This window comes from Myotis davidii, unplaced genomic scaffold, assembly GCF_000327345.1.
Source record: "Myotis davidii unplaced genomic scaffold, ASM32734v1 scaffold2059, whole genome shotgun sequence".
Taxonomy (NCBI): Eukaryota; Metazoa; Chordata; class Mammalia; order Chiroptera; family Vespertilionidae; genus Myotis; species Myotis davidii.
In genome coordinates, this window is record NW_006290452.1 from 1,819 (window position 1) to 16,372 (window position 14,554).

Here is a 14,554-nt window from a genome sequence, read left to right on the forward strand (position 1 = left end):
TGTTTCTACAGCCCAGCTGTGCACCCCCTATTTGCTTAAGTGCATGTCCAGCGTGGCTCACAGTGGCGCCCCAGGGCTGCCTGTGGAGCAGTGGTCTTGGGAGACCTGCATGCTGGAAAAGCCTGCACCTGTAGTGTGCAGAGTTCTGCAGCTGTGGGGTGGGGAAACTCAGTTTTTGCTGATGCACCTGTGGTGGATAGGCTCGTGTTCCCAGTGGCAGCACACAGGAGCACCCGCAGTGAGTTTGCTAGCGCAGGCGCACTGAAGCACTCTCAAGGGCTCTGGCATGCTTAATGGAGGCGTCTTTGGGCAGGTATCCAGGACGGGTGAATTCAGAATTTCTACTGCCCCAGGGAGTGCGTCCCTATTTGTCCAAGATCAGACTCAGCAGAGGCTCACTGCAGCTTCCCAAAGTGCCCTGTGGATAGATGGGCTCAGGGGGAATGAACAACTGTGGCAGTGCAGTTTGCCAGCGCTGAGCTCTGCCTCAGAGGGGCCCTGGCGCTGAAGTTGCACAGCTGGGTGTGTGTGGGCAGTTATTCAGGCAAAAGGAATCCGAAATTTCTACTGGGGAACAGTGTGCTTGTGTCTGTACAAAATCACACCCACCTGAGGCTCACAGTGACTCCTATGGAGTGGTGTGCCTCGGAGACCTGTGCGTCTCTGGAATGCAATGTGGAAGGTCTGCCGCTGAGGAGGGGGAGGCTGGACTTACTGCTGCGGGCACGGTGCTTTTTTGGAGGTGGAGATACCAGGGTCTGGGAGTCTGCGGTTGTGGCTGCAGGATTTTGGCTGGAGTGGCTGCTGAGTCGCAGGCAGTGTCCCAGCCCTGTCTGAGTGGTGATGCTGATGAGTTTCTAGAAGAGGCCACTCTCCCCTTTAAGATGGCATGGGCTTCTGCCAGAAGCCATCTTTTTCTTTTCAGTCTATATGAGTATTTTATATATTTTGGATATTAACCCCTTGTCAGATGTATCATTGGCAAATATGTTCTCTCATACAGTGGGTTCCCTTTTCATTTTAATGGTGGTTCCTTTTGCTGTCCAGAAGCTTTTTATTTTGATATAGTCCCATTTGTTTATTTTCTCTTTAGTTTACTTTGCCCTGGGAGATGTATCTGTAAACAGATTGCTACATGAGATGTCTGAGATTTAGCTGCCTATGTTCTCCTCTAAGATTTTTATGGTTTAATGCCTTACATTTGTCTTTTACCCATTTTGAGCTTATTCTTGTGTATGGTGTAAGTTGGTGATCTAATTTCATCTTTTTGCATGTGTCTGTCCAATTTTCCCAACACCATTTGTTGGAAGAGACTCTCTTTACTCCATTGTATGTTCATGCCTCCTTTGTCAAACATTAATTGACCTTAATGGTGTGGATCAATTTCTGGGCTCTCTGTTCTGATCTATTGGACTATATGCCGCTTCTTGTGCCATTACCAGGCTATTTTGGTTATAATGGCTTTTTAGTATAGTTTGATATCTGGGATTGTGATCTCTCCTACTTTGTTCTTCTTTATCAAGATTGCTGTAGCTACTGGGGTCTTTTATAGTTCCCTATAAATTTTTGAAGTATTTCTTCTAGATCTGTGAAATATGCCATTGGTATTTTAATAAAGATTGTGTTGAATCTATAGATTACTTTGGGTAGTATAGATATTTTAATTATGTTAATTCCTCCAATCCATGACCATAATATACATTTCCATTTGTTTGTATCTTCCTCTATTTCTTTTTTCAATATCCTATTGTTTTCCAAGTACAGGTCTTTTACCTCCTTGGTTAAGTTATTTCTAGGTATTTTAGTTTTTGTTCTTGCTGTAATTGTAAATGGGAATGCTTTTTTAGTTTCTCTCTCTGAAAGGTCATTATTGGTGCATAAAAATGCCATCAATTTATGGATGTTGATTTTGTATCCTGTTACCTTGCCTCATTACTTTATTAAGTCTAGTATTTTCCTGGAGGAGTCTTTAGGGTTTTCTATGTACAATATCATGTCATCTTTGAATAATGAGAGTTTTACTTCCTTCTTTCCAATTTGAATGCCTTTTATCTCCTCTTTTTATCTGATTGCTATGGGTAGGACTTCTAGTACTATGTTGAATAAGAGTGGTGAAAGTGGACATCTTTGTCTTCTTCCTGTTCTTAAGGGAATTTATTTTAGTTTTTGCCCATAGAGTATTATATTGGCTGTAGTTTTGTCCTATATAGCCTTTATTATGCTGAGGTATGATCCTTCTGTTCCCACTTTACAGAGAGTTTTTGTCAAAAAAGGGTGCTGGATTGTGTCAAATACTTTTTCTGCATCTATTGATATGATCATGTGGCTTTTATCTTTCTTTTTTTTAAATGTATTTTTCTTGATTTCAGAGAGGAAGGGAGAAGGAGAGAGAGACAGAAACATCAATGATGAGAGGCAATCATTGATTGACTGCCTCCTGCATGACCTACACTAGGGATTGAGCCCACAACCCAGGCATGTGACCTGACCAAGAATTGAACTGTGACCTCCTGATTTCATAGATCAACACTTAACCACTGACCTATGCCAGTGGGCTGTGGTTTTTATCTTTCAATTGGTTTATGTGATATATCACATTTATTGACTTGCAAATATTGTACCATCCTTGCATCCCTGGAATAAATCCCACTTGATCATGATGTATGATCTTTTGAATATATTGCTGGATCCAATTTGCTAATATTTTTGTTGAGGATTTTAGCACCTATGTTCATCAGGGATATTGGCCTATAGTTTTCTTTCTTGTAGTGCCTTTATCTGGTTTTAGAGTTACAATAATGCTGGCCTTGTAAAAGGAGCTTATAAGTCTTCCCTTCTCCTAAATGTTTTGGAATTGTTTGAGGAGGATAGGTGTTAGTTCTTCTTTAAATGTGTGATCAGATTCTCCCGTGAATCCATCTGGTCCAGGACTTTTGTTTGCTGAAAGTTCTTAAATTACTGCTTCAATTTCATCAGTGATTATTGTCCTACCTAGGTTTTCTGATTCTTCCTGATTTAGTTTTAGAAGATTGTATATTTTTAGAAATTTGTCCATTTCACCCAGGTTGTACAGTTTGTTGGCATATAGTTGTTTGTAGTATTTGCTTCCAATCCTTTGTATTTCTGTGGTGCCCATTGTTATATTGCCTCTTTCACTTCTGATTTTATTTATTTGGGTCCTCTGTTTTTTGATAAGTCTGGCTAGGGGCTCATAAATCTGATTTATCTTTTCAAGGAACCAGCTCTTGGATTTATTGATCTATTGTATTATTATTTTTTTTAGTCCCTATGTCATTTATTTCTGCTCTGTCATTTATTTCTACTCCCTCTGAGCATTTCTTGCTGTTCTCTTTCTAATTCATTTAATTGTAGGATTAGATGGCTCATTAGTTGTTTTTCTTATTTCCCGAGGTAGGCCTGTAGTGCTATGAACTTCCCTCTTAGGACTGCTTTCCCATAGATTTTGGGTGGTTATGTGTTCATTTTCATTTGTTTCCATTTACAGGAGTGGAAACCACAGGCATGGAAACATAAAACAGACTGATGAATCTCAGAGGGAAGAGGGGAGGCGGGGGTGGGAAGAGATTATCCAAAGATCTTATATGCATACTAGAGGCCCATGCACCAATGGGTTCTCTCGGCCTGGCCTGCAGGGATTGGGCTTCAACTAGCTCTCCAACATCCCTCGAGGGGCTCTGGATTGTGAGAGGGTGCAGGCCAGGCTGAGGGACCCCACCAGTGCATGAATCTGTGCACTGGTCCTCTAATTGTTTAATAACATGCTATATAGTCTCCATGTATTTGAGTGTTTTTAAATTTTTTATTGTAGTTGATTTCTAACTTCATGCCATTGTGATCTGAAATGCCTGGTTTTATATCAATCTTCTTGAATTGGTATAGACTTGTTTTGTGCCCTAACATGTGGTCTATCTTTGAGAATGCCCCATGTATGCTTGAGGAGAATGTATATTCTGTTGTATTGGGGAGAAATGTTCTGTAAATATCAGTTATATTTATCTGATCTAGTATGTCATTTAAGGCCTCTGTTTCCTTATTCATTTTTGTCTAGAACAGTGGTTCTCAACCTTCCTAATGCTGCGACACTTTAATACAGTTCCTCATGTTATGGTGACCCCCAATTTCATTGTTACAAATTGAACATAATTAAAGCATAGTGGTTAATCACAAAAACAATATGTAATTATATATGTGTTTTCCGATGGTCTTAGGCAATCCCTGTGGGTCATGACGCACAGGTTGAGAACCTCTGGTCTGGAAGATCTATCCAGTGATGTCAGTGGGGTGTCAAAGTCCCTTACTATGACTGTATTACTGTCAATCTCTCCCTTAAAGTCCATCAATACTTGTTATATATAGTTGGGTGCTCCAGTATTGGGTGCATATATGTTTACAAGGGTTATATTTTCTTGTGGAATCATTCCCTTTAGTATTAAGAAGTGGCTTTCTTTATCTCTTTTTATGGCCTTTGTTTTGAAGTCTATTTTATCTAATATGAGTGTTGCTATCCCAGCTTTCTTTTCCTCTCCATATGCACGGAATATATTTTCCCACCCCTTTACTCTCAGTCTGTGTGTATCTTTTGTTCTGAGGTGCGTTGCTTGTAGACAGCATATATATGGGTCATGTTTTCTTACCCATTCAGTCACCCTATGTCTTTTGACTGGAGCATTTAATCCATTTATATTTAAGGTTATTATTGATAAGTATTTCTTTATTGACATTTTTATTTTATTTATGCCTATGATCCTCTCTCCCCACTTTTCTTTTTCATAGAGCAGTCCCTTTAACATTTCTTGCATTTCTGTTTTGGTGGTAATATACTCCTTAACCTTTTTATGTCTGGAAAGCTTTTTATTTCACATTCAATTTTAAATGATAGCCTTGCTGGATATAGTATTCTTGGATTTAGGCCCTTGCTTTTCATTACTTTGAGTACTTCATGCCACTCCCTTTTGACCTAAAGTGTTTCTATTGAAAAGTTAGCTGTCATTTTAATGGGAATTCCTTTACAGGTACTTTTCTGTCTCTCTCGTGCTGCCTTTAAGATTCTTTCTTTGTCTTTAACATTTGCCATTTTAATTATGATGTGTCTAGGTATGGGTCTCTTTGGGTTCATCTTGATTGGGACTCTCTGTACCTCCTAAACTTGTGTGACATTTTTCTTCACCAGGTTGGGGAACTTTTCTGTCATTATTTCTTTAAAGAGGTTCTCTGTTCCTTGCTGAACTTCTTACCTTTCTGGTATTTCTATAATGTGGATATTTTTACATTTCATGTCATCCCAGAGCTCCTTTAAGCTGTCTTCCTGCTTTTTAATTACTTTTTTCATTTGCTGCTTTAATTGGGTATTTATTTCTGGCTTGTCTTCCAAATTGCTGATTTGATCTTCTGCTTCATCCAATCTACCTTTAATATCTTCAACTGTGTTCTTGATGTCAGATATATCATTCTTCATTTCTGCCTGGTTCTTGTTCATGGACTCTATTTCCCTTTTCGTGCTATTGTAATTTGCACTAAGTTCCTTAAGCATCTTTATAACCATTGCTTTGAACTCTATGTCTGATAGGTTGCTTGCCTCCATCTCATTTATTTCTTTTCCTGGAGATTTCTTCTTTTCTCCCATTTGGGGGTTGCTTTTGTGTCTATCCATTTTACCTGTCTCTGTATTTACTTCTATGTATTACATAGAACTGCTATGCCTTCCAGTCTTTGTGGTATGGCCTAGTATAGAAAGTGTTTTGAAGGGTTCAGTGGTGCAGTCTCTTTGTTCACCTGAGCTAGATGCTCTAGGAATACTCCTTGTGTGCATTATTTGGGCTCTCCTGTTGTAATTGGGACTTGATTGTTTATGTCCCATTTCTGGGAAGGATATCCCCTTGGACTTGCTGCCATTGAGGTTCAACTCCAACATCTTTGTGCCCGCTGTTATACAGTGCTAACAGAATGGAATAAGACACAACAAGGCCAAACCAAAGCATCACAAAAATCAAGCTACTCAGTGCATCAACAACTGGAAAGACTAAGAAAGAAAAAGAAGAGAAAGCAAAGCACAGAAAAATATAAAAAGAATGCTAAAAGACATGTGACCAAAGATTTAGAGATGATACAAAGAAAAAAGAAAGAAGAAGGCAAATAAAAAGGCTATATGGAAGCAAGGAAGAAGCTAAAAGAACTAGTATAGGAGGAAAAAAGATGAGGAAACAAAATAAATGAAATAATAATAATGAAATTAAAGCATAGTAGTAATGGGTATATGAAGTTATAAATAGGAAAAATAAAAACAGAAAAGAAATGGGAAAAAAGAGATAAAGAAAACAAGAAAAAATAATAATGAAAGGCTAAAGTAGAATAGAATCAAAGGAAAGAGAGAAAATAGAGATATGCAATAAAAAAGAAGAAAGAAAAGAGTGTGTGGGGGAACAACAAAAAACAAAAAATCCACTCAGACACACACACACACACGCACACACACACACACACACACATCAAAAAACCAAACCACACACTCACACACTCAAAGACCTTTGGGTCCTCTGGCTAGAGTTGTGAGGCTAGCTGGATTTTGTTCTGATGTTGAATCTGGTCCCTTGGTGTGTCTGTCCTGAATCACTGCCCTTTTTTGCAACCTGATTGAGGTCTGAGAGGTTGAAGCCCCTAGTAGTCCAGTGGTCAGGACTCCTTGGCCCAGAGGCTGGGTCTGCCTTGAGTCTCACACTTTTTCCCTGTTCTGAGCTGTACTCTCTTTCCCCATGGAGTTGGACCTGTAAGTGTCAGCTACAGGTGCTAGGGGTCCCACTAACGTTCCACTCGCTGGTGGCCCCAGGCAGTACCTGTGGTGGGGGAGGGGGCATGCATGAGGCCCCCTGGCATTCCATTCCTTGGCTGTCTCAGTCAGTGCCTGTGTCAGCGGACGCTTGTGAGGTCCCGCTGGTGTTCTACTAGCTGCCCCTCTTGAGCAGTGGATGCAGCAGAATACAGGTGAGGTTTTGCTGTCCTTTAACTTACTGCATGGTCAGAGTTCAAGGCTAGTCTGGGTGGTGGTGACGCTGTGCTCCTAGCCGCTGCCACTCTCCCCTTCAAGATAGTGTGGTTTCTGAGCCAGAGCTGTGCCCACCCAGGGAATACCTATTGTGGTAGCAAGGGCTCTTTGCCCAGGAGACTCCTACAAGATCTGACTGGTAAACACACACAGACACACACACACACACACACACACACGCGTGCACACACACACACACACACACACACACCCTGCACATCCACACACTCTCTTCTCACTCCCTTTCCCACTCACTCTCTCCCTCACTCCAGTTATTCCAGCCACTATGTTGGAATCTCCAAAAAGATTATTAAATTATATTCTGTGGCAGTGAAGTACTGCTTTAAGAAAAGGCTAATAAGTTCAGATTTCCCTTTTAGAGAGGTCATTTTTGCTACATAAGTGGAGAATGCTTTGGAGGCAGGAAAGACTGGATAAGGAGATCCTTGATGAAAAGATCCTTAATTTAGGAAATGGTAGTAATAATTGAGATATTAGATGAGAGAGGGAGAAATTGAGGAAAACTCCCAGATTTCTGGTTTGGGCAGCTGGGAAGATGCTGATACCATTTACTGGTACAAGAAAACAGGGAAGAGTGAAACATATGAGAGATGATGATGATTTAATATTTATGAAGAAATAGAACAAAGCTTTGAGTTATCTGAGGCTTTTGGAGTGGGTTCTGAGCATTCTTAGCAGTCAGATAACTTTCAAATACGTTTTATTTCAAAAAAAGTTTGTGTTAGTGTTTTCTTTGTTTCTAAGGGAGAGGGTTGCTATGGAGACTAATGATGTCATAATTCCCTCCTGCGAACCAGTTAGAGCACTCTGGTGGTTCTGGCTCAGTCTTCAGGCTGAAGGCTAAGTCATCCCATCCCGGCCACAGATGTAATGTATAGAAAAGTGTGGGTGTGGGAGTTGGAGGCGGGTGAAGGGATACAGGTTTTGCTTTGTTTTCAGCTTTATAAGAAGGATGAGGCTAGAATCCTCAATTTCCAAATACATTGGTTCCAAACTTGATTTTTTTGGTTCATGGTTCAGAGGGGCACAATTTTCCCAAATCTTGGTAGGAAGGCATGCAGAAAGTTCCCAAATGTGTTTCCAGTCACATTTAGTCATTTGGTTATTTGAAGTAAGATAAAGTTAAAATGTTGTATTTTTTTTTTTCTTAGAGTGGAATTTCAAGGTATTAAATTTTAGAGAAATGGCTTTCATTCGTTTGGATGTCAGATGCCTATATGCCATTCTTATTTGCACAGCATTTGGCTCTACTTTGTCTTCAAACACTGAGATAAAAGGTAAACCAACAATGGAGTAGTTTTAAAATTAGGGTTATTAACTGCCTTTTCAACGTTCCCTAAGAAAATGCATGACAAGTAGGTGGATTGTTATTGGAATTAATGTATAAGGTAACTGATGATAAATATTTTGTGGGATAAAAACCAAACTTAAACCAAACTCAATAGCTATTTATACATTAGACTGACTAGTAAGAACATATATTTTTGTTCATGGGCTTCCTGAATTCCAAAACATTTCTAAATGTTTTATATAGTCCTATCTAATGAATAGGTTAATTATCTGAAACCTCACTGCCTGGTACCCAACTAATTGAAACTTTCCTTAATTACTATCCTTAACTTTTTAAAAAAACCTGCCACAATTTCTTTCTGTGGATATTTTCCCCCTCACCTCAGTGTTATAAAGTATTAAAATGAACAACACAATAGAAATGAGAGAGATTTAGCAGCAGAAAGGCAGCATGAGGGTCATAGTATAGTACTGCTAGCTTTGCTAGTACAAAAGTTTATAGAATACTAGAGGCCTGATGCACTCGGCGTGGTGGGGGTGGGAGAGGGGGTCCCTCAGCCCAGCCTGTGCCCTCTCACAGTCTGGGACCCCTCAGGAGATAATGAACTGCTGGCTTAGGCCTGCTCCCGGGTGGCAGAGGGAAGGCCCAATCCTTAGGTGCAGCCCCTGGTCAGGCTCCGAGCAGGGCTGATTAGACTGCTGGCCTGATCGCCCCTCATGGCCCCCCTGCCAGCCTGGTCACCCCATGCAGCCTGCTTGTTCAGTCATTTGGCTGTCCCTCACTAACCCCGTTGCCAGCCCAGCCATAGGCAGCCATCTTGTGAGGGTGTTTGGGTCGATTTGCATATTAGTCTTTTATTATATAGGATTTATTTGTTTTTGTTGCTTTTGAGTTACCAGATGGGGGAGCCATTGCCTCCCACTGCCTCTTCCCCCAATATAAAAGGGGCTGTTTCCAGATGTCACTCTATTCAGCTGCCTGCCACTTCTTGAATCCTCCCAAAGAGTGGCCCTGGTTTGCCATACTTTAGGTATCATTCTGAACTTTAGTTTACTAGAGGATTTAATTAATGAGATTAAACCAACAAGATCTGCCTAATCTTAAGGCCTTTAGTCATGTAGTTGTCTTTTATATTTTCTATACCTTTTTTGTATGCGCTATGATGTTATATGGATTTAATATGCACTGAATTAATACTGTTTGGTTCTTGCTATTAGAGAGATTTATGTAATAAAGTGTCCCCATCCTAGACCAAATTATGATCTATATGACCATAGAGATAACTCCGTGTTGAAATTTTTGTTTCTGTGAAAACTTAGTACCTAGCTAGGCAAAACCACATTTTGCATATGCGATTTCTGAAAGAGGGGATAACTATATGGCAATAATCCAGATTTTTAAACTGCTCTATTGAGATATAACTTCCTAAAATATGTTTTTATTTATTTCAGAGAGGAAGAAAGAGGGAGAGAAAATCATCAGCTGCCACCTACATGCTCCCCACTGGGGATTGTGCCCACAACCTGGGCATGTGCTCAGACTGGTATTGGAACCATGACTTCCTGGTTCATGGGCCGACATTCAATCACTGAGTCACACTGGCTGGGCAAGATATAGTTTAAAAGTGCATAGTTCTGTGGTTTTTAGTATATTCACAAAGTTGTGTTACAGCCACTAGTATCAAATTCTAGAATATTTACATCACCCCAGAAAGAAACCTCATATCCATTCAGTAGTCATGCCTCATCCTTCTCTCCCTCCAGCCCCTGGCAACCACTAATCTGTTTTCTGTGTCAGTGCATTTGCCTGTTCTGGATATTTTATATAAATGGAATCATGCAATATGTGGTCTTTTGTAGTAGCTTATTTCATTTAGCTTTATGTTTTCAAGGTTCTTCATAGTGTAGCATGTATCCATTGTATAGATGAACCACAGTTTATTTATCCATTCATCAGTTGATGGACATATGGAAGTAATCTAGATTTAGCAATCTTTGTCATTCGATACGGGAAAAAAGTAAAAATATTTTTATTTTATTTCAGTTAATCCTCCTGAGGATTTTGAGATAGTGGATCCTGGATATTTAGGTTATCTCTACTTGCAATGGCAACCTCCACTGTTTCTGGAAAATTGTGAGGAACACACAGTAGAATATGAATTAAAATACAGAAACATTGATAGTGAAAACTGGAGGGTAAGTAAAGCATGCATTTGTGATATCAGAGCAATTATTAGGAGTTTTCTTATGATTCCTGATGTCAGTGTCTACTCTAATTCCTGTATCTCAATAGCTATTATTAAGATACTAGAGGCCCGGTGCATGACATTTGTGCACTGGCGGGGGAGGGGGGCGTCCCTCAGCCTGGGACCCCTTGGGGGATGTCTGTCGGGCAGTCGGACATCCCCCAAAGGTTCCTTAGTTCTGCTACAGAGGCAGGAGAGGCTCCCACCACTGCCACTGCACTTGCCAGCCATGAGCCTGGCTTCTGGCTAAACAGCACTCCCCCTGTGAGAGCGCACTGACCACCATGGGCAGCTCCTGCATTGAGTGGGAGTGCCACTGCTGGTCACCTGCCATGTTTCACGCTGCCCCCTGGTAGTCAGTGTGTCATAGTGACCAGTCATTTCCCCGTTCGGTCGATTTGCATATTAGCCTTTTATTATATAGGATAACAAGCCACTGTGGCTGCTGCTCTCTACTGTGCTTCTTCCCACATCTATTTTCACCACATCCAGTATTAAGACTACCATTGGAAGTATATAGAAAAATACTTGGTCCCTGGAATATGAACTTGAAGAGTACTCATATATTTTAACATATTTCATAGTTACCTATATACCTGTATATGGGTCTTATATATGCTACTCAACTGTGAGATTTTACTCTGTGGGAATCAAGCCTTATCTCTGTACTTACCCCACAGAACATAACATGGTTATTTACATATATTGTAGTAAGTTGAAGTATTAACTATTTACATAGTCAACCAGCATGTTCATTTAAAGATATCTGTTGTACAAGGAATTCTGTTAACTTCCTAATTTAGCTAGGTAGTTTCAAGGGGCAATTCAAATCATTTACTGGGCAACATTTTGTGCCAGGCACTCTGCTAGGTATCAGGAATACAAGGATTAATGATATATGATTTTAGCCTTGGAGCTCACAATTTGTCTTGCTTTCTTCAGTTACCCCCAAGATTTTATTTTATATTATTTCTGAAGAATTCATATGGCATTTGAAAGGTACAAATCATTTGCCATGTAATATGTACATAGTATGTGAAAACTATCTGTTGATTTCAAGTTGGTTAAAGCTCAAATCCTGCCATAGAGCCCTTTTTTTCTCTTCCAGATTTTTTTTGGTTTGTTTTTTTGAATGAGATATTAAGATTCAAATGATCTCATCAAATAACATAATATACTGAAGTGAGTTCCACCAGAAATATAATGGAGGAATTGTATCACATAATCATGATGAATTTTCTAGATATTGAAACTTCTCAGGGTATTAATGACTTATTAGCCATATTAATGTAGCTCATGATGCCATCACTGTTTCTAAGCTTGACTTTGTCTCATCTTTTTATCAGACCATCATCACTAAGAATCTCCTTTACAAAGACGGGTTTGATCTTAACAAAGGCGTTGAAGCAAAGATACATACAGTTCTACAAGGGCAATGTACAAATGGATCTGAAGTTCAGAGTTCATGGTCAGAAGCTAGTTATTGGACATCACCTCAAGGTTAAAACAAAGCTCTCTTTTCATTTTTAATATTGTCAGAACAATCCACATAGGGAAAAAGTCCTTTAACCCTTGTACATGAGATTGCATGTACAGTTGAGAGTGTGGCACAAAATAGAATCCTTCTTAGGAGTGGGTGATTGGCCTTTTTAAATTTTTTATATTAGCAAACACATTTGGCAAAACCTACATCTTATTAGGCTAATAGAGTTCCCAGTTTTGGGGTAATATTAATAAACATGCATGTGAGCATTTGCCAAATGTGTATATGCTTAGTTCTTGTGTATATGCTTGTAATAGTACTTACACTAGTAAATGAGTCCTCAAAGGGTTTTGATTTTGCAAGCCCCTTTGACAGTGAAGTGATTTCCAACAACTTCCTTTTGAAATATTCTTTTTTGTAAAAAGTGATGTATTCATACATTTTTATATAATTTTTTCAAATGAACTAATTATACATTTGACAAATTACAATGATAATTTCTGAGTGCAGCAAAAAAAGTTTTCTTGTGAGAATCACTATAAAGTTATAATGTTGATACATTTCTTTTAATGTGAAAAGGCATAAAATTTCCTTTATAGACAACTTATCATTTATCCATCATGTAATGTCAAATGCATCTATAATCCCTTAAAATAAGTATGATTCATTTGAGAAAATGAGCCAGATCAAATGCATCATTAAGAAAAAACATGCATACTAAACTATGAAGTCTACTGAGAACAAAAGCCATTATTTTTTAGAGGCCCAGTGCACAAAATTTGTGCACATGTAGGGCCCCTAGGCCTGGCCAGTGATCAGGGCTGATCAGGTTCCTCCACCTCCCTGCCGCCTCCTTCCCTTGCCACCTGTGCACTACCACCACACTGCCTCCCCGCCTCCTCCTTTTCTCGCCATCCATACACACATTGCCACCTTGCAGTTCCCCCGCCTCCCTGCCTCCTTCTTCCCTCCCTCCCTCAGTGCCCTGCCACCACTGCTGGTCACCTGCCATGTCAGTGCTCGTCATAGCGAGCAATCAAACTCCCGTTCTCCCAAACTCCTGAAGGGACACTTTGCATATTAGCCTTTTATATATGTAGACTAGAGGCCTGGTGCACAAATTCGTGCACGGGTGGGGTCCCTCAGGGTAGCCTGCAGGGATCGGGCTGAAACCTGCAGCTCCTCACTGTCCTCAGCTCCTCCCTGCCACTCCTGCTCATCCTGGCCCACTGTGTCTGCCATGGGCTCGCCCCCAATCAGTCCTGATTGAGAGAGGCTCAGCCTGGCAGGGGCGCCAGCCCCACTGTGCCTGCCGTGGGCTCGCACCCAATCAGTCCCAATCGGGAGAGACTCACACTGCTGCAGCTGTGTTGGGGTCCAGCCCCAACAGGTCTGGGGGTTCCCAAAGGTGTGGACGGAGTCAGCAAAGAAGAAATGACATAGAGGCAGCGTTCAGGTGATCAGCATAGCCAGGTTCTCCAGCCAGGTTCTGTCTTTATTGTCCTGTTACATCTGTATTTATACCAGTTGATTTTAATCCTATCCATTCTATTCCAAAGGTAAGGGCGTTTCTTATCTCCATTCCAAGGTTACTCTATTGTTCTATTAAGCTACAAGGAAGTAACTGAAGGAGATTATCCTAAGTAAAGATTATGTAGTTTAAGCATGATTGTTTGTAGTTAAAATGATTAACTACCTACCTGGCAGTTAAGGGGTTTTACGGATTCCCTTCTTTAGTCCTAAACAACCTTTCTCAGAGAGGTGACCTTGGTTAAAACACATAGCGCTAAGAAGGGGAGCAAACATATTAAGAACAGTATGCCATATACGCCAGGTCCCTTGAAACATAAGCTGTGCAGATGTTTCTTCCCTGCAATGACTGTGTCAAGCAGCAAGGGTGGACCAGCTTCCAGCAAATTCCCCCATTTTTATTTTTTAAATGACAGCGCGGGTAAATCAGTGGCCACCTCTCGGATTGGGTTGTTTAAGACTCAGAAGAAGACTTGTTTGTGACTTTGCCAACAGGTCAGTCTGAGGCTTAACCTTATATTGGCTCCCCACACAGCAGTGCTTGCCAGCCATGAGCCCTGCATCTGGTGCCCTCCCAAGGGGAGTGGCCTGTGGGATCAGGCTGAAACTGGCTCTCTGACATCGCCCGAGGGGTCCCAGATTGCAAGAAGGTGTAGCTCATGCTGAGGGACCACACCAGTGCACGATTGGGGCCTGGGAGGGACTGTGGGAGGCCTCCAGGGCATGTCTGGCCCATCTCACTCAGTCCTGATTGGCTGGACCCCAGAAGCAAGCTAACCTACAGGTCAGAGCATCTGCCCCCTGGTGGTCAGTGCACGTCATAGTGACTGGTCAACCAGTTGCCTATCTGCCCCCTGGTGGTCAGTGCACATCATAGTGACTGGTCAACCAGTTGACTGCCCCCTGGTGGTAAGTGCACTTCAT

The 14,554-nt window shown here is 40.9% G+C and overlaps 1 protein-coding gene across 1 annotated transcript in view; it reads left to right on the forward strand.

Annotated features, from left to right (window-relative positions):
• Positions 1-8,243: 8,243 nt before the first annotated feature.
• Positions 8,244-14,554, forward strand: part of IL13RA2 (interleukin 13 receptor subunit alpha 2) — an 18,699-nt gene continuing 12,388 nt past the window's right edge. The window contains exons 1-3 of the mRNA XM_015563763.1: positions 8,244-8,358; positions 10,416-10,567; positions 11,964-12,117. Of these exons, the coding sequence (XP_015419249.1) occupies positions 8,265-8,358; positions 10,416-10,567; positions 11,964-12,117 (400 nt within the window). The 5' untranslated portion in view covers positions 8,244-8,264. The remainder of the gene's footprint in view (positions 8,359-10,415; positions 10,568-11,963; positions 12,118-14,554) is intronic.